Raw genomic sequence first — 20,678 nt, forward strand, 5'->3', positions numbered from 1 at the left:
CCTTCTAGACCTCTGGCTCTTAAAATCTTTCTGTCCCCCCTCCCCTTTTCCATGGTCTCTGAGCCTTGGAGAGCGGGTGGGAAGCAGATGGACTGAATCTTCTTTTAGACATTGTTTTCTAAAATACTTATGAGCATGCATGTAATTAATGCTTTAGTATAAAAAGATGTCTTTTGTTCAAACAATGTAAACAAGGCCGGATGATAACCCAGAAAGAAGGCAGGGAGCCAAGAACTGCAGGCGTATGCCACTTTGCTGGAAGTCTAGTGTATCTGCGCCTATCACAAAATCTGGAGAGGAACAAATTCGCCACAGCCCTGGGCTTCAGAGGAAGCTGCCCACCCTCCCTCAACCTACAAGTATGGCTCGATGGCCTGGTTCCCAGGTTGGGCTTGAGGGTCATCGAGCCGGTGTCACGCGTGCCATCGCGGCTTCTAAAGCCTCAGGGAGCGGGGCCGTTCCGCGGAGCTGCTTGTCACCGCTGGCCAGCGGCAGCAGCGACGCGGACTTGGGGACGCGTGCGCGGGGCGGGGACCGGGCCACCCGCCTCCTCCGGCTGGGGAGTCCCCGGGGCCGGAGCACGGGGAAGTCCCGAGCACGGGTACAAGAACGCGGCGCGCGCCCAGGAGGGTGGCCTGGACGGTGTCGCAGCGCTCCAGCCATGTCGCGAGGCCTCCAGTTCCTGCTCCTTGGCTGCGGTACGGCCCCCAGCCTGTCGCCCTACGCTGCCTGCGACCTGCCTCGGTGGCCTGGCTTATGCCTCTCTGTCTCTCCTCTTTTTCTTTCAGCCTGCAGCCTGGCGCCAGCGATGGCGATGCGGGAGGTGACGGTGGCTTGCTCCGAGACGGCTGACCTGCCGTGCCCAGCGCCCTGGGACCCGCAGCTCTCTTACGAGGTGTCCTGGGCCAAGGTAAGCAAGACCCGGGTCTGAGCGGGTTTTTTTTTTTTGTGGGGACAGAGGAAGCAGACAGCCTAGGGGCTGAGTCTCCCGGGGCCCCGGTTGCATACTCTAGCTATTCTGATACTCGACCTTCTCCCACTGGGCTTCATCTGCAATCGCATCCAGAGCCCAAGTACCCTCAGGTTTTAGTTCCTGGAGATCATGATCAAAGGCGTCTTGACGTGAGTGAGTGATCCCACCAGAGGTTTGCAAGGGAATGGATCCGTGCCGCAGGGCACCTGTGGGCACAGCCAGGAGGCTGCAGAGAAAGCAACGTGGGCCTAGATTTTGGACATGAGACAGGAAGCATGTCCCCATACTCCTGATTTCTGGTGCCTTGTGACCACGACACCTTCAAAATACAGAAGGGAGAGGAACACTTGAGAGGAAGGTCTTTAAAAGGGTCTCAAATGACTTCGGTTGGCCACAGGAGTTAGTTAGGAGTGTCTATTTCTTTTCAGCCAAGGCAGCCCCTGAGGGGTCCCGCCATGAGTGAGGACTCTGCCCTTGTGGTGGGAAATTGAGTTTCACAAGGCACAACACTTGAAAGGTTTCCTTTCAGCGACATCTTAAGACTTCACAATTGTAATTCCTGTTGTATGCTAAAGCCAAGCAGCTATCATTTAATAGAGCCGGCCTTTGCACCCCTTCTTTAAATGAGCTTCGGAGGCAGGCCACCTCCATTTTAAGGCAAATGAATTCAATCCCCAGGGGTGGCTTTCTGATTTGCTGGCTTACCTCTGAGGAAGCCTCTGCTTGATCTAAGTTTCCACAAAACGCAGGGCTTCCTCCACGCTCCCCCCCCCCCCCCCCCCCGCTGTGAAAGATGCTGCAGGAGCGTGTAGTATGTATGGGTGTTTAAACATGCAAGGCAACATAGCACACACCAAATGTGTGTGTGTGTGTGTGTGTGTAAGCGCACGCGTGTGTGTGCGCGTGCAAGTGCGCGCGCACGCGGTATTTGACCACTTTAGCTAATTGTCTGGACTGGAGGCTAGTAGCTTAGCGGTACAGTATTTACTTAACATGCAAAAGCATGCTGAAACCCCGAGCATCAAACCAAAACCCCAAGTAGTCAATCAAATGGGTTGTCAGTACCCGAAAGACAGCGATGGCACCAGTTTTTTCTGCGTTCTGCCCAGCATCCAGGGTCTACCCTCTTACCGAATCTAAACTGATTGCATGAGGGAGGTGGCACCATGGAGACCGCAGGACACTGCTGGGTAGAACACTATAGGACAGGGTGTAGGGGAGTGTGAGGGGGTGGGGTGGGTGAGCGGGTGGGGGGGGCCCTATTTCTTCATTTCTTTTTTCACTGTGAGCTCAGAGGACAGGAGTCCAAATTTTTTGAGTAGTCAAAACAATAACGCTTTAAAAATATTACAAAAACAGTATTTGAGGACTCACCATATGCCAGACTATGGGGACAAATATTTACATATATTATCTTCCTCTGTCTTCTGGAACAGTGTGGCCTTAAGAGTCCAGAACTATGCCTGTCCCTACTTCCTAATGAAGAAATAGAGCCCTGGGGGGAGCAAAATACATGGGCTTTGACCTAAGCTGTTAGATTCCAGATCTTGGGTTGTTAGACTATCTTGATATCTCGGTGTTGTACTTTAATTACTTTGGGTAAAGAAAAACAAAGTGTCCCTGAGCCAGCCAGACAGTAGACTTAGCCATCATCTCAAGGAGGGCGCAAACATGAAACCATGTTCTCTCCCAGACTGTAATTAAAAAAAGAAAGCATCATTAATATCCCCAGGGGAGTAATTAAAAAGTACTCGCGAAACAAGTGGATGAAATTTCAGACTGTGAAGTTCAAACAGTTGTCAAGTTAAATCTTCTCGCACGGGGTCGTTTGGAATGGTTCAGTAAATCACAGCAATTAGCCTTTGACCTCTTCTTGGATGTCGGCAGATGATGTAACACTAATGTATGTGCTTGTTTATTGGACATGGTTCTTGCAAGGTCTGGCCTGAAGGTCCCTTAAAACTTCTTAAAAAAAAATCACAAAACCCAAGGCGGGGGGGGGGGGGGGGAGTGGTAGAGTGCTTGCTTGCTGTGAGTGAATCTGTGATGCTAAAGGAAAAGAGGAAAAGGTGTCTGTTCTCTTCCTCTCTCCATGGGCTCGGTGGCTAGAGGAGCGGTACAGTGCCAGCCCACTAACCAAGCACCTTGAAATCGATGTGAATTCTTTCTCCTTGGACTTCTGGATGAGTCCCATCATAGTTGGTATTTTCCAGGTCCCAAATGAATAGATTGGTATTGTTGCTGTTTGTATGGCCAAAAAAAAAAAAAAAATGGACAGAGAGTTCTAGAAATAAGGCCAGTGGCGAGATACCGAAAGGCCTCGTTTTATGGATGAAGCGTCTTGGGTTTTCTGTATGGTTTCCTTGGAGAATGTTCTGGGGGAACTGTGAGGTAGGGAATTTAAACTCAGAACCAAAGGCCAGTCAGTCCAGTTCTTCTTACCTCCCTTCCCCGTCTCTGTCCTGGTATTATAAAACCTGTTTCCTGTGTGTGGGATTAGTGCAAGGAGAACCCCTCGAAGTGAAGTTTCACTGTGTGCCACCCTAAATCACTCCCTCGCAGGTGGTCACAACGACACAGGGCTTAAAAGTCCACTTGCCATTTCGTCCTTGGGTCCCATAGAGCATTCTGCCATTAGCCAGTTGGCACTGATGGCCTGTGCTCAAGAAAGGACTCCTGCAAGTCAACTCACACCTTGACAACATCACTTGCCTTTTACCAAAAACTCAAGGCAGATGGAATTCAGTTCGTGTCTGTATAAACATTGATGGATCGGGCCATGGCTGACTCCATTCTTTGTGTCTAAGATGTGGTGATGGGGATGATGGAGGATTTCAGTAGAGACAAGCACAGAAGATCAAAGGCCAAATACAGAGAGCACCAACCCAGTATCCTCTAGCACAGCATTTCCTTCTGTGGCCCGGCACCCTCCTAATTGGAACCCCTGAAGACGCCTTGCCTTCTCTTCCTACCTTTTAAAGTAGAGTAAATGATGGAGGAGAAATGGGAAAATTAATAAGTTATAATCCACTGAGACTGTAACTCAGTTTAGTTTTTAAAGCTCTAATAGATTGCAGCTTGGGTACGAGGAAGTAGTTTGAGAACACAGGCAAATATGCTTTGATCTGTCATTCTTTGGCTGTTGACCATGACCTTTGTTTACATTGGGTTTCAGAGAACAAAGCTGAATATAAGGCTCTGCATGAGGGGCTGTGACTGTGCTTCATGGAGCATCACCATGTCTGTGCTTGCTTCCACAAAGCTACAGTAGGTTAGAAGAGAGAGCCCAGCTCCAGACAGACAGCTATGGGCATGGTTGGTGTGCTTCTCTGCTAACAAGGAGGAGTCATTTACTCTGCAGATATAGCACCATCCTGGATCATGCTAGGAGCCCTGACAACCTCCGGTGAGGCAAAGTGAAAGGGGATATCAGATGTGGCCTCTGGGTGATACTGCGGGGGTGGGGACAGCCATGCGTCACAAGACATAACTCTATTTAGACGATTGTCAAAGGAAGGGAGAAAGGGGAAGTAAGACTGTGATTTCCAGAGAATCGGCCACACTTGACTTCAGGGCTTAGAAAAGTCTTGGCGAGAGTAAAGTATGGGCAGTTTGGTCCAGTGCTGTGTTCCATTTCTGTACTGGAAAGCAGACCCTCTGACAGCTCGAGGCTAGGCACCACACCAGTGTGTTGGCCTTGACTCAGTTGGCTGCGGTCTCCCCTGGATACTAGTCACTCTCAGTGAATATTTCCTGTCTCTACCAGTGTCAGATGCCGAGCTCAGAGGGCAAGGCCTCTTTGAAAAGAGCCGAGGGGTTGAAGTCATCCCCGGGGGACTACCTGTGAGCTAATAGGTACCACTTGTTGCGTTTCCTTGATTCTCAGAGGCCATCTAAGAACATATTTATTTGGGAGAAAAAGAAACATTTCCATATTAAATTTAGAAGGACTAAAAATCTGAAATGTGAGAACTGTATATATATTAGAATCAGAGAAAAATACTACAGTCCCCATAGGCATGTGCCCTCCTTGCCTTGGAGAAATCACTTTTTCCAAGAATCACTCTGAAATCACTATGAAAGACGTGAAGTTGGTTTTTGGATGTCTTTCATATTTACACAGCTATTGTAGCAGCCTCCTGGGCCTGGCGATAGCTATCCCAAAATCAACATGGAGAAGATGGCTCTTTGGAGCCCCAGCACCCATGTGAAAAAAGCAGCTCCTATGGCTAGGATCTGTAACACCAGAGCAGATGACCAGAGACGAGGGGGGGGACCCCTGAAGTTCATTAGGCAGTCAACCTAGTCAAGTCTGGGAGTTCTTTGAGAGACCCCGTCTTGATAGACAAGGTGGAGGGTGACAGAGGAAGACATCTGGTGTCCACACACATAACACACATGTGTACACACCCACACTCAGAGACAAAGCAAACATTTCCAGAGTAGCATCTTAACCAAGGGCAGAGAAGTGGACCACAAAGCATCTTTGGTGCAAGTGAGGTCACTGCTGATCCAGAAAGGATGAGATGGCACAGCAGGTAAACTTAGAGAGGATAGGATGGAGGCAGAATGGGAAGGACTCGAATGTCAATAGTGAGTCCAGGGCACACTCTCTCAGCAGTGCTGAACCACTGAGAGTTTCAGCACAGAGAATGATGTCATACAAATCTAAGGAAGAGCGCATGTCTCATGGTGATGGGGGAGAATGTAGCTCGTCTGAGAAGACAAATGTTTAGGAGCCTGTATTCTTTTCCTGCACTGAAATTCCCATCAGGTTAGCTCAGCGGAGGCCAGAGCACATCTTTTTCCCTTGGATTTGCTCCATCACCATTTCTGTCTGCGCGGTCAAGGAAAGACGAGTCTACCTCAGAAAGAATGGAGACGTCTCCGCCAGACGAGAATGGTGGCTCATTGAGGTTTTGGACATGGCTGAACATGCCCGAACATGGCATTGTTCGTGTCCTTTGGGGGGTAGGAAGAGGCCGGCTGAGAGTTGAAGGGAAACACCAACAAAAAAAAACATGTGCTTTCCACAAATACAAAGGGGAACCTGGATCACATGAGGTCCGCGTTTCCTGGGGTTATTCTTAGTTATGTCACTGCGTGGAAAAAGGAGAAGTTTCCAGGAGGCCTCAGTGACGTAGGCATTTATGTAAGGCAGGCTTAAAAATCAAAGTCATTACCTAGAAAATGGTCCCTCTGACTAAAACTGCTTCCATAATCTTTCTAGCGACTTCAGCAATGATTCTAAATGTGTGTGCGTGTGTGTGCGCACGAGACTGTATGTATGCATGGGAATGGTAACCTTGCATTTTTTCTTTGATCACTCTCCACCACATGTTTCTAAACAGGCTCTCTTACTGAACCTGGAGCCAGCAAGCTCAGGCATCCTCCCGTACCACCTCCCCCAGGGCTGGGACCGCAGACCTCTACCCCCTTACCCAGTTATTTCTTTTTTTTTTTTTTTTTAAACATGGTTACCAGGGAAGTAACTTGATTCTCATGCTTAGACTGACTGAACTCTCCCTTGCTTTCCTAAGTTTTGTATCAACACTCCTGAGTCCAAATCAGAGCAGGGGCGAAACTCTTGCCCTAGTAATATTCCGTCACACTCCTGAGTGTGTGTGGAATCTTTTGGAACCTTGATTTGTGTGTGCCTTGTTGAGGTTGGTTTTGTGTTTTCATGGAGGTGCACTGGAGCAACTTCCTGTGTGCGCTAGGTGGAACTAGTACCAACTGGAAGACCGGGCTATGGTAACATCATGTGACAGTTTCTTGGAGCACTAGTAAGTCACTTGCGTGTTCTAATCTGAGTTCTCTGAAGAGGATAGATCCCAGAAGAGCTGGTGGCCGGAGAGGATTGTGGGTCCAGATGAGGAAGGACTTCTGGAAAAGGAAGATGTTAGTTGCTGCATCTGCAGTCACCGTGGACCAGACTTTCTGGGTCAGTTCTGGGGTGTCATTCTTTGAGGAAAGGTGACACATACGTAGGACTGACTCAGAAGCTGGGGCCACATGGGCAGAGTTCCCTAAACACCACCCTTATGTAGTGGTCTCTCTCTGTGTGTGTCCCCATCAGTTAAGACTTCCTGTTACAAGGAATTGCAATTCTATCTTAAAGAAAAGGAACTATGTTGGCTTTTCCATGATGTATTAAATTTTTTTATTTTTAACATTCCCGTTATATATGCATCAACATAGTTCCTTTTCTGTAAGAAAAGCTGGGCTTAGAGGTATGTGAATATCCCCCAGGCTTGGTGATATTTCATCTCTCCTCTTTCCCAACCTTTGTATTGATGTTATTGCTAGCTTCCTCCTGGCAGGGAAATAGTAGCTGACACACACACTTGCATATTCTGCGCCCCCAACAATATCTTTCTGGTTGGGTTTTTCTTTTAATAGAACAAGTTTCCGACTATTCTTAAGTGGCTATGATTGCATTGTGTGCCAGTCCCAACTAGTCTCTGAGGCCATGGGATGTCAGGCCAGAGTCAAATAGACCTCTGCTAGACCCAAGGAGTTCTTGTGGTTTTGTGAAGGACATGAACTCAGAGTCCAGTAGGTACCCCAAGATGGCAACCTCAGGATGGTTGCTGAGAATAATGAAAGGATCAGCATTGCTATCTATGATCCCAGCCTCGAAAGGCTTTTCCGCTTTATTAAAATGATACTTGAGAGAATCAGAATGCTGTGGTGTTTTGAAGACATAATGGTCAGCTGACATGGGCTGGAGGGATGCTTTAGACAGTGAAGTGCTTGCTGTGGAAGCACATGCATCCGATCTCCAGGACCAGTGAGAAAAAGTAGGGTGTGGTGGTGTAGATCCCTGGAGCTCACTGGGTAGCTAGCCTAGCCAATCAAAAGAGCTTCTGGCCAGTACGAGATTCTGTCTTGAAAGACAAACAGAAACAAGATTGGTTGGTACCTAAAGGGGCAACTGAGGCTGTCTTCTGGTCTTCACATGCGCATGTGCCCACATGAACACACACACACACACACACACACACACCACACACATGCCCCATACACCCCACACCTCCCACACATATATCATACACACCACACACACATGCATACACACGAACACACACCCACACACCACACATATGCACACACACAACACACACATACCCCATACACCCCACACCTCCCTCCCACACATATATCATACACACCACACACACATATCATACACACACACACACACAAAACACACATACACACACACCATACACACACTCACACACACCCCACTTGAACATGAGATTTCTCCCTAGAGCAATGGACTGAGATTTCTAGGACAGTTTTACCAGAAAATCAGCCAAGAAAGATGAGCTGGAAGGAAGGAGAGTCTGGATGGAGGGGAAAATAGCCAGTTATGGCGACAGCTTCTCCCCCCACTCTCCCGACTCCACAGTGCCCAGAAGCGTTTCTCGTTTGAGAAAATATCTTGTAACAGATTCCTTCTAGACAAGGGAAGGGAATACAGAGATGAAGCGACTGACTGAAAATGACCCGATTAGCTAACGCAGAAGCTCAGACTTGACTCCAGTCCTTCTGATTTGGAAGCCAATGTGCTCGTCAGGTTTTCATTATTTCTCAGATTCATTCATTTATTCAGAATGCATCCTTCCTGTGTGCAATGAACTACTCAGCATGCTGAAGTGAGCCTTGGCTATGTGTTTTTTAAAAATTAACATCTTTAGGGCTTTGCATCTGATCGCCACCAGACTTACAGTAGGCATGCAGCACCGTAAATACCTTCACACCACTTTTCTAAGATGTGGTCACTCAGTCCTGGGCCCAGTGGGTCCAAACTCCCCATTGAGCTGCTCAGCCAGTTGGCCAAGAACAGAAGAATTGGTGGTAGGGCTGGGAATGGTTCCCACTCTACCCGACTCCAAAGCCAACGCTGCTAATTAAGCCTCTGCTGTCATACTCATTACTCTTGTTAACAGCCATAAATCCAGCTCTGTCTGTTAGACCCAGTACATTTCAAAGTAGAAAATCATTTTCCTAATAAAACTACACTCGGGAAAAAAACCCCCGACATTAATGCTCATACATTTTATCCTCATTATGACATCAAACTCAGAGCCAAACTATTTTGCACATTATAAAGAGCTGCTTTTATGATGAATGGGGATTATATTAGCACTTTAATTGAGTGAAAACCAAGGTACAAGAATGGTAGTGCACAGGAAATGCAATTAACAAAAAGCGTGCTTGGGATACATCAGATTAATGCGATGACACCTTTGAACATTTGGCGTCTCCCTCTTTCAGTGTGGTTTATCAAGTTGGTAAATGAAATATTTAAATTCGGTGCTATTTTTCCTTCCAAAAGAAACCTTTCTTTGCCAGCCACGCTTTACCATGTTTTTAGCAGATCTGCTATCTGATGAACTCAGGCTTCTAGTTTGTGACCAGAACTCCTTGTTGCCTCAGCAAACAAATTTGATCATTTCTAAGAAGTTCACATGGTGTGTGTGTGTGTTGTGTGTGTGTGTTGTGTGTATGTTGTGTGTGTGTGTGTGCCTGTACCTGTGCTTGCAGAGGCTAGAGCCTAAAGTCAGGATGCCTTGATTACTCCCTACCTTATTTTCTTGTGGCAAGGTTTATTGGTTGAATCTCACTATTTGAGTTAGACTTGTTGGTCAGTGAGTCCCTTGGGCTTGCTCACCCGTCTCTGCACTCTTAGTACTGGGATTACAGATATGCCTGAACTTTTAGGTGGGTAGGGGACCTGAACTCATAGCTTCAAACTTGCACAGCAAGGACTTTGTCCTCTGTGCCATTTCCCAAGTTTCCAAACCCTCAGCATGCCTTTTATTTTGAGACAAGGTTTCTCTGAGTTGGCTAATCCTCCTGTCTCAGCCTTCTGAGTAGCTGGGATCGCAGGCTGCCCTGCCAAGTCTGATTAATTGTCATGTATTTGAATAAAACTACATAAATTTGTTTTTAGAAAACATTTGCTGCAATAGTTCTTAGTTGAAATACGGGTTCCATCCGAGTATTATTGATTTAGTTTGTGCTTATTCAAATTTATCTATCATTTATTTTTTAAAAAGCTTTTTAATTCACATACTCTTAAAATCAGTACTTTGTGTTTGCTTGATGATATGTTCGGCAAATTAAAGGGAAAACACAGTTTAATTTAGGTCTTGTGGTTTCCTTAAGGTCAAATGTCTGTCTCAGAGAAAGAATATGATATTTAGGCCTTTATTCAAATTGGAGGCCGTAAGACAAACCGAAGTCCTTGGGTTTTCTCAAAACAGGATGTCGCATATTTTTTTTCTAATTCAATAAAAAAGCTCAGTTGTCAGCATAAAAGTTAATCCACAGAGTGTGGATATTTAAAAGAGCATTGGAATGAGCGTTTTGAGGAATTAATTTGCCCAAATTATGTTGTGCTTTCACGTGCTGTACAGCAACATTAGCATCGCAGAGCGCGCATTAAACAGTTCCCGTCAATTATGCTCGGCTCTGAATGAATCGGAGGGTTCCTTTTGTTAGAAATTACTATTTCCTAAAATGCTTTCGCAGAGAAGCAATGAAACACTTTTAGACTTGGAATGTTTAAAAAGCTGCTCTTGCCAGTGCCTGATTTTGAGCCAGTTCCAATGCTCATAAGAACTCAGAGAATAAGGCAAAGAGGGGACAGGTTCATCCGTGAGTCTGTGTTCCTCCTCCCTCACTGCCCAGGGCTGTTTTGGTCACTGCTGGTTCATTTGACATGGCAAGATGACATGAGCCTGGCTACGGGTCTTTGGAGAATCATTTGGAGTTTTACATAAGGGGTTTCCCGGGCAACCACGGTGCTACACTCTGGTTTTGAGCACCTAACACAAACAAAAATGGTTGCTCCTTTTACAGTAGTGGGGAGATCCTGTATTTCTCAGGTAGAGTCACAGGAAAGGAAAGGTCTGTCTCCCCCCACCCTTTGGATAGTTATATCTTAAAACAACAAAAGAAAGAGCAGCAGACATTGCAATACCTCAAACATGAACGAGGAGAGGGCTGTGAAAACTCCCGGGTGCGCTGTACGACTCTGACCATTGTGTCCCCTTACCCATGACTTCGCCTTTATCCATCTCAAGGCCCTGTGGCCAACCGTAGTCTAAACATTTTATATGAAACATTGCAGAAATAAACAATTCACAAGGTTTGCACTGTTTGCTGTTCCAAGTAGCGTGCTAAAAACCTCACACCTTGTCCTGTCTGAGATGTGAATCTCCCTTCCGTTCAGCTTAGCTACACAGTATAGCTGCCTTCCACCACGAGCAGTCTTCATGGCTGTCAGATACGCTTAGTATCAGATACACTTGCTTACATTCAAGTCTCCCATACGTTGCTTAATAATGGGCTCAATGCACAAGAGTAGTGGTGCTAGCGATTTGGATATGCCCAAGAAAAACCACAAAGTGCTTCCTTTAAGGGAACAGATGATTTACTGAGAAAAGAGGAGAATGCAAGCTTCTCAAGCTGAGGCTGCTGGGGTCCGCGGGAAGGGCGAATCCTTCATCCTGATATTTTGAAGAAGGGAAAAGAAACGCTTTCTTGTTCTGTTGTCCTGCCTTGCACTGCAAAGTCATGGTCATGATGTGTCGTCAAAGCTTGGGTGAGATAGAAAAGGTATTAATTTTGTGGGCAGAAAATGTGCGCAGAAAGCCTCCACCTGGTTTAGAAACCACACTGTCTGAGTGAGTATGTATAGGAAAAAAAGCCATTGTGCTTTTCCAAAGACAACTTCAGTTTTACCTATGATTTCAGAAACCCACCAAAGGTCTTGGATAGATTCCCATGGATAAGATGTGACACCATTGTGGTTACTTATCAAGCAGAATGCTGTCAGTCATTTAGCAAGAGTTCTTGGTTATGCTAGCTCTCTGGCACTGGTTCTCTGTGGCACCGGGGAGAAAGGGTCTTTGGAGGAGACCTGTGAGAGCAGAGGAGGTATTTGACTGTAACTCCACTGATGGGTGGGATGACTCAGCAAGGCAGAATCTGGCAGGCGATTGTGCCCATAACCTTGCTCCGCATCTCCCTTCATTTCTTCCTTCTGTCCTCACTGTCTCACCTGGCTTTTGTGTTGCTACTAGCAACTGGAATCGAATTGCTAGAATTTTCTGGAAGCCCGTAGAAATCTGACCACAAAGTGTACTCCTTGCTGTTGGAGCTGCTTTGTTACAAAATGAATTCCTTTGCAGATAGATAGAAGGCTATTGCCAAGCAGCTCTGGTCTCTGCCATCAGCTGGCTTCTCGAGTCCCAGCAGCTAGCTTTATCAAAACAGGCATGGTCGGATATACAGCAGCTCCAGGAGTGCTGTTGGTTTTGATCTTGACTTTCTCGTGGACTTCTCTGAACTGAGAGAGGGCTCTCTTGACAGAAAAGTGCTCCCCAGGAGGAAAGTGGGGGTGGGTTGTCGCTAAGTGCCTGTTGCAGCATATTTGCCATCAAGGGTTGATTTAGAAAAAAAGAGTTGGGGGGAACATTGGTCAGGACTGCACAGATTGGTTTCACGTGGCAGCTGATATAGGTTGGCGCTGCTGGACGGTCAGGGTTTGGGAAAGTCATAAGCCATGAGGAACTGCCTCTACTTGTCCTAGAATCATTTGGATGCTCTTTATTTCTCTGATGGCTCGTCAGCCACCTCCTTGGTTGCTTTGTGTTTAAGCATGCTCGTGTGTATGTGTGCATGTGTATGCATGAGTGTGGAGACTGGAAGTCATTGTTGGCTCTCACTTAATCACTCCCTGACTTATTTTTTGAGACAGGGTCTTCCATTGAATCCAGGGTTCCTCAGTTTGACTAGACTGACTGGCTCTCAAGCCCCATGGATCCCCCTGTTACTGGCCCAGCATGGGGATTATGGGCTTGTGCCTACCGCACCAAGTTGTTTTATGTCAGGGCTTGGGATTGAACTCAGGAACTCATGCTTGTACTGCAAGCACTTTGCTGCTAAGCCAAGTCCTCGGTGCCAGTCTTGTTGTATTTTTGAACCTCCAAAGGCCCCAGATTTTAGCTTTCACCTGGAGAGTCTTGATTATTTAGTAAGAAACTTCTTAAAATGGGAAGGACTGCCAAGAAATGGGATTCATGTTTGCAGACAGACTGAGAAGAGCCATTCTTTTCAGCGTAGTTCAGGGACTGCGCATAAATCTGCCAGCAGATGTCTCTGTCGCCCACTTCACAAGAATGTCAGCATTCTCAAAGCTGGGACTGAACTGGGTGACCTTGCTGTGCATTGCTTGGCTTCCAGGGACCCTGAGTGTGTGTGTGTGTGTGTGTGTGTTCATGTAGACACATGTAAATGAGTGTGTGCACCTTTATTGTAGAGTGATTCCCCAACCCCTTGGCTATCTATTTTCCTGCCAGAGCCCCCTCTGAATGCTGGGGAACTGCAGTACGCTCCCCGTTCACTGTTTCAGCTGCTGGCATAGAGAAGTCTGGTAATTTGTCCATTCCTCTGAGGTGACTCTTGGGCACTGTTATGACAGTAGAGATAGGTGGGGGTTGTCGTTTGTTCCAAGCCTTCCTACTGGTCTCTGGCCAAGCAGAAAAAGGCAGTTCCAGGTTGTTTGGGGATGCTGACTCCCTGCCAGCACTGAAAGCAATATTCGGCTTTACTGTTACTGAAAAGCTATTTTAGAAGCTTTTAATTAAGGTGTGGCCAACCTATCGCCCGAAGGACACATGTGGCTCAGAATATCTATAAATGTAGCCCAACACAAAATTGTACATTTATTTATAATATTATGAGGCATTTTTGGTGTTTTTTTTAAAATTAACTGTACATTTCTCTGAGCGTGAACCTTGTAAACAGTGTGCTGTGGTGTCAAAAGGTTAGATGGACCTAAAGGTGACAGAACCAACTTGTGAGAGCCGATTAGAAACACACTCAGGCCTTGCAAGCATGAAGGCCTGAGTTTGAGCCACAAGAACCCACAGTAAAGCCAGATACAGAGGTGCATGCTTGTAGTCTCAGTGCTGCAGTCAGATCTGGGAAATCACGGACCAGTCAGGCTAGCCTACACAAAGCTTCAGGCCCGTAAGAGACTCTGTCTCAAAGAACAAAGTGGATCTCACCTGAGGAACGCAGCTGAGGTTGTCCCCAGGTTTCTACACGTGTGTGTGTGCACTTGCAAGCACGCACACACACACACACACACACCTGCACACATGAACATGTACATGCATGCATGCCCAAACATGTACACACTAAGAGATGTATGTGAACTAGAGTAGATATTGAATGTGGTGTCCATCGCATCTTTAAGTAGAAGATACTGAAAACAACCCACAACTGCATCTCCAAGATAGCCCAAGAGAAATTAAAAATATATAATTTAACAATAAATTAAAAAAAATTAAATTGCTTGGCTGGCTTGGCATCTAGTCCATCAGGATGGGCTGTCACTGTCCTTCCCTCCATAGTTTGATATGACTCATAAAACCTCCTCATACCATTCTCCCCAGCATCTTCCTGCCTTAGAAGAGAAACAAACATAGTCAATTATACGTTGTTTGTGACCTTGAACACTGAAGGTGCTGGCTAACAGGGGTCTTTGCTCATCTGTACCTGGGGTTTGGTTGAGTTGCCTGGCAGTGTTTTTGTTTTCTTTGTTTTTTAAGAGATTTAGGAAGTTGTCCAAGAAACAGACTGACATCCAAAATTAAGAACCAGTGAGTGGATGATTTAGCATCTGAAACAGACAAACAAAACAAAGCAAAAAAAAAAAAAAAAAAAAGAAAGAAAAAAGAAAATTTAAAAGGGAACAACAAGAATAAAATCCAACCCAGAGTGATGCACACTGCGCCATGGTCCCCAGGTGACTTGCCAGCCCCTGCGGGGTAGAGGTTGGATCACTGGTGCCCCAATCACAGATCACATTCTGATCTTGTTTCAAAGTGAACCGAGCCTGAGAGAGGTTTTTGCAGATTCTCCTCTCCCCTTGATGCAAGCAGTCTTGATGGATTCGTGAAGACAAGTTGTGAGACCTTCCTGTCAGTCTGTCAGTAAGTGTGACCCCTTGTTGCTTCTTCACAGCTCTCAGAGGGAGGCAACGAGAGGCTGGAGCTCCCCCAGAGCAGGCAAAACGACTCCTCCGAGGAGCCCAGGACAAGGTCTTACTCCCTAACGATCCAGAACACTACTGTCTGCAGCGCTGGCATCTACAGGTGTGCCCTGCAGGAGCTGGGAGGGCAGCGCAACTCCAGTGGCACCGTGGCTTTGAAAGTGACAGGTGAGCTCACTTGGCTTTTCTTCCCACAGACTGGGGGTGTGCTTTCTGTGTACCCCAAAGTCTCTCCTCTTCCAGAATCTGATCCTGCAGCTTAGGAAAACATCTTGGTTGGAACCAATTCCTCTGAAGGACAGCATGATTTTTTTTTTTTTTCTCTATGGGGCTTGATCTATGCATTGACTTTTGCCCGACATTTGCAGGCACTAAGGCCAGAAATGACAAACATATTGTCACTCAGGCCCTGGTTTTGCACTACAGTTAGACTTTCCTCATGTCCCGTAATCTTAGAACTAAGTTAATAATCACGTCCCAAGACTATGAGTGCTCTTTAAAGAGCCAGCCAGCATTTGCATTCTGCTCACTGCTGCCCCTGCCAGACACAAAGACCTTACACCCTTTTCAACATCCAGCCCTCTCCCATGGTTTGCTTGTCTTTGTGACGCACTGTCCACTTGCCATGAGATGAATGGAGTAGCTAAATATACATCTTCCCCAGGGACAAGCTAGTCTCTGTTCTGTGTGTCTCGGTACACAGTAGGCCCTCAACAAATATTCAAATGGATAAGAAATGAGAATAGCCCGGTGAGGGAGAGTTCTGGGGGACAGAGAGGAAAGTGAAGAGCATAGCAGATTGCCTTCCATCTTCTCTTCTAACACCGTATTGCCTCCAAGTTAAGGGCCAGATGGGATGAATTGCTCTGATCCAGCTCAGATGTTAACACTGACGCTCACTAGCGCGTGGCTGGTTTTGCCACTGTTTTAATCTAAGCCTCATCTCTCAAATGGGGCCAGTAACATCTGTATGTTGAGTATGTTGTTAAGTTTAATGAGATATTACACTAGGTAATTCACTATTTAATTCAATATTATGTAATTTAATATTACGGTGCCTGAGGTAGACAGACTACTCAGTCGTTGTGAGGGATCCCTAAGATAACGTCTCTCAACCTTTTCCATTGAGTTATAGACCCTCATGAGAATCTTTTCCTAGACCACTGCAGTACAGTTTGGAATCTAATCTCAGCTCCATAAGGCTCAAGGGAACAATTTCTTGGAATCGTCTGCCCCCTGCCTGTCCCTGCCCAGGCGGTGAGCCAAGCCCATTGGCAACCTCACTGCAGCGCAAGCCAAGCATCAGCTACTGTCTGAATGGGACACGGCCCTTCTCCCCGACTGTTCCTGATTGGGGCCTCCCTTCTGCCTTCCTCTAGTGCCACAGCTGTGGCCTCAAACATCCGGAGAGGGCCCGTCCTTCCCTGCTATGCTGCTGGCCTGCTCTAAGAACCACAGTTGAGGGACTGGGGATAGTAGAGGGTTCAGTGTGCATGCAGGAAACCCTAGGTTCAGTTTGAAGTGCCAATAAAAACCAGGGATGGGAGCACATGCCTATAATCTGGGCACTAAGAGGGAAGAGGCAGAAAGATCAAGGATCTCTGAGTCACCTCTGTTGCATGGTGAGTTCAAGGCCAACTTGGGCTACATGATACCCTGTCTCAAGAAGACAGATAAAACAAAGCTCTGGATTTCTTGTACGAGAACAGGCAGATTTCCAGTTTCATTTTCTAGTTTGAGTGCCCTTAAGCTGTGGTCATTCACCCACGAGTTCACCTAGAAGTTCACAAGAAGTTAAGGTAGTTCATGACCCTGGAAGCTCAGCAAACATCCTACTTATCCTGTGGGTATACCGCCAGAGCAATGTGACGGCAACCACTTAAGACTTCAGTCACGGCCCCCACAACCGGTCTTTCCTGAACTGAGGGCAGGGATGGGCACTTTAGAGCTAGAGGAAGCAGGAGTGCAGCAGGGTAGAAGAGTCCTTCAGTGTCTTCATAGGTTCCTTTTCTTTCTTAAGGATGCCCCAAGGAAGCTGCAGAATCTCCTTTCCGGAAGTACAGGGCCGAAGCTGTGCTGCTCTTCTCTCTGGTCATTTTCTACCTGACACTCATCATTTTCACTTGCGTAAGTATCTGTTCAAAACATCTGTGGCTGTGACGTGGTCCCTGGGGTCTGACTGGTTCCTGTAGGTTTTGTACTTAGTGTGAATCGTTGAACACTCGCCCACTGAAGGCTGGACATCTGAGGCCTCCACGCTGGGACGTGCCCTGGGATTCCTCCAGCTTGCTTTTGGTTTAGTGAGACATGTGGAACGTTGTGTCAAGCCTGTGTAACACAGGTGGGGTTGTGGAGGGAAGCTGAAGAATCCCATGGAGACCTGAAGGATTTGTGATCACAATGTCTCCATCCACCACCCTGGGGCAGAGGCCTTGCTCTTGTGGTTTTGATCACACTGCTCTGGGCTTGTTTTCTCTTAGTGGGTATGTTTATGTTTTCGTACTTCACATCCCATTTAAGACTTGATCCCAAGAAGTCAGAATACTGGGGTACCCAAAAGGTCCCCTCTGGAGTGGAGGGTGCCTGGAAGTACTGGGGCATTCCTGACATGCCCTAGCTATTTATTGGTCATAGGCTCCAGCTGGAAGCCCCTTAAGCCCATTTTTGCCTGGCTATTCACATGGACTGACCATGGCCCTCATGGAACAGAGCCATCTTGGACTCTGCCCAGCTGGGAAACAACCATCTCCATATGTCCCAAGGCCACCAGAAGGACTAGCTCCACAGGGAGCAGCATAGACTCATCCTGGAGCCATTGCAGGGCTGGTTCTTGTCATCTCATCTACCATGTCCTTGTATTCAGCTGCCAGTCCATTTTCCTGTTTCTGATTTCTATTCTAAAAACTAATCAATAATCACCATGTCATATCCCATGACTATATAAAATCATTATAAGTGAATAAAGATTTTGGTCAGGAGCTTATTTAAAAGAAAAAAACAGAACAAAATGAAATACTGGTGTTTCACAATCAGGCAAAGGTGAAAAGGTGTATTTTTTTCAATATTCATGACTTTGAGATGAATTGTTGAGTAATATACTAAGATGTTTTTCTGGATATTATCAATTTCTCAAAGAATGATTACATTAGTTAATCTGAAGAGGGTTCTTAAGGTGTATATATTTTTGGTGGTGCTATCAATAAATACAGACCTTTTCATGAATGTGCATTAAATAAAAATAAAGGCTTTATTTGAAATGGTTTTCAAATAAAAAGCAAATATATACAAATAAAGCAGAAGACTTGCATGAGAACCTACTGTGTACAAAGCATCCAGCCAACTACTGCATAGGATAGACATGGTGGATACGTCCCTGGCCTCCTGGAGCTTGCAGTTTGGTCAGCGGTGCTGTCTGTTCATAAGAAGATAACTAGGATGGTCAGACAGTACATCCAAGATGGCTGCCTCTGGTTTCTTGCTGGCAGCTATCTGCTTCCATAGGAACTGGCTTTCCACATTCTGGGGCAGTAGGAGCTAGAGAACACTGCAGTTGGAAAGCCGTGAGTCTCCTGGTGAGATTGGGAAACATCAGGGAAGTGGTACTTATAGTTTGTAAAGAATGAGGGGTGGTGAGTATAACAAGTGCTTCCAAAATGAGGTGTCTAGACCGCTCTTGGGGGATGGTGTGACAACCGCCAAGTTTTCCCAATAACTTATTTCTCAAAATCTTTTCACTTTGCTTTTTAACAGAAGTTTGCACGACTACAGAGTATTTTTCCAGATATTTCTAAACCTGGTACGGAACAAGCTTTTCTTCCAGTCACCTCCCCCAGCAAGCATTCGGGGCCAGTGACCCTTTCCAAGACAGAAACAGTTTGAGTAGGGTCTTTTCTGGTTTTTACAAAGCCAAGCGCAACCCAGACCAGTGTGCTTGAATGCTGCCTGGACAAGAGAAGAATGAGCCCCACCCTCAGATGGCAACCTTCCTCTGAAGTCCTTCACCTGACAGTGGGTTCCACACTACTTCCTGCCACAGGGTCTTGAGCACCATCACATGATCATGAAGCATGGGGTCATCACCGCTTCTCTATGGCTGTCGGCTTAGTGTTTCATGCGGCTATCTGGTCAACCTCTTAAATGCTTTTCAGTCATGTAAAAGCTATGGTGAGACGCAGATGGAGCAAGGACATGGGAAATTTGAACACTCTGAGCTAATCTTGTGACAGACTCCCAAGGACAGCTGTCCTTGTCTACATCTGGGATACAGCTCTTTGAATTTGTCCTGTTTTGTTGCACCAGTCCAGATGTCTCATATCTGGCAGAAGTTGACAGGCCAAGCTGTGAGCCAGCGGGAAAGATTTAGCAAATAATTTCCCAGTGCGAAGGTCCTGCTATTAGTAAGGAGTATTATGTGTACATAGAAATGAGAGGTCAATGAACTGTTCCTCAGCAGGGCCTTTTCATCTGGGAAAGACATCCATAAAGCGGCAATACAGAGGGATGCCACATTTATTTTTTTAATCTACATGTACTTGTGAGAGAAGAATTTTCATGTTTTTCAAAGAAGTTTCTTTTCTTTAAAAAAAATGATTGTCTAGTTGGATAGCATTGCTAGCTGGCAAGCAGTCTGAGTGAATATGGAGAGTGTCCCTCAGAATAGGGACAACAAATTAGAAGCACCGTACGGTGTCCTGCTGGAAAGTGTGGACCATGGATTGTGCTACCCAAAGTCTGGCCACAATTGTCCAAGCCTGTTTGTATGATCCTGGATGAGTCACTTGTGACTTTCACTTTCTGGCTTGTAAACCAGATGGTTTTTATCTGGGTTCACTAAAATGGGTGCAGAAATGCTTCGGGAAAGCTGGAGATACTGTACACAGCGGCAACCCCGCTGGGCTGTTATTCTTGTTGATATCCTAGAGTTCGGGAGGTAGAGAATGCTGATCGTGTATCACCTTTCCCATCAATCCGAAGAAAGCTATAAAGAGGACAGAACGTTACCATGTCTTCTGTGTGAACTCTTCTTGAGAAATGTGGAGACTGGCTCTGTGTTTTGTTCTTGAAGGGCCAATCACAAGTCCTTGAAGATACGGACCTATGGGAGCCACTGGGCCATGGCAGGAGGGAGTTCTCAGATGTTGCACTGATGTGACATTGTCGCACTTCTTTAATGGACTTATTTTATGGACTTCCTCATTTGCCTCCCAGAGAAATGTTGTCCCTTTGGTAATGTGTGCATCACTCACTCACACTAACATGAGAGTGAAGAGCTGCGTTGAGCTGACCCAGTGTTTGCCTCTTCCTGGCCACTTTCATGCTATTAAAGGCATGCATGTGAGAAGAGTCATCTCTTCTGTCTTTATAATGATTCAGACTTTGGGATGAGTGCTGGAATGCTGATTGGGGAATAAGAATGCGGAAATGGTACTGGTAAAGGACCAGCTGATTTCCTGAGTCCGGGGCAGGGGTGGGGGACAGAGGTATATGGCTGGCAGACCTCTGTGACACTGCATTCCTTCTTCCAAAGTCTAGCAGATCCACCCTGGAGCTGCATCCCTACCAGCTAATACAAGGTTAGCTTACCCACCTATGTGACCGTGGGGGAGGGAGGGACCAAAAGGGAGG

General features: G+C 46.4%; 1 protein-coding gene across 2 annotated transcripts; it reads left to right on the forward strand.

Moving 5' to 3' along the window:
* Positions 1-574: 574 nt before the first annotated feature.
* Cd83 (CD83 molecule) lies at positions 575-20,396 on the forward strand. Of its 2 annotated transcripts, XM_038334057.1 has the most exons (5): positions 575-698; positions 789-910; positions 15,026-15,221; positions 17,074-17,180; positions 18,804-20,396. In XM_038334057.1, exons 1-5 carry the CDS (start codon positions 662-664, stop codon positions 18,930-18,932), a joined length of 591 nt encoding a protein of 196 aa, XP_038189985.1. In that variant the 5' UTR covers positions 575-661; the 3' UTR covers positions 18,933-20,396. The 2 variants fall into 2 exon arrangements, with proteins under 2 accessions (XP_038189985.1, XP_038189986.1); XM_038334058.1 differs by lacking the exon at positions 18,804-20,396 and having other exon boundaries at positions 15,026-15,214; positions 17,074-17,160.
* Positions 20,397-20,678: the final 282 nt, after the last annotated feature.

Source organism: Arvicola amphibius, chromosome 6 (genome assembly GCF_903992535.2).
Source record: "Arvicola amphibius chromosome 6, mArvAmp1.2, whole genome shotgun sequence".
NCBI classification, from domain to species: Eukaryota; Metazoa; Chordata; class Mammalia; order Rodentia; family Cricetidae; genus Arvicola; species Arvicola amphibius.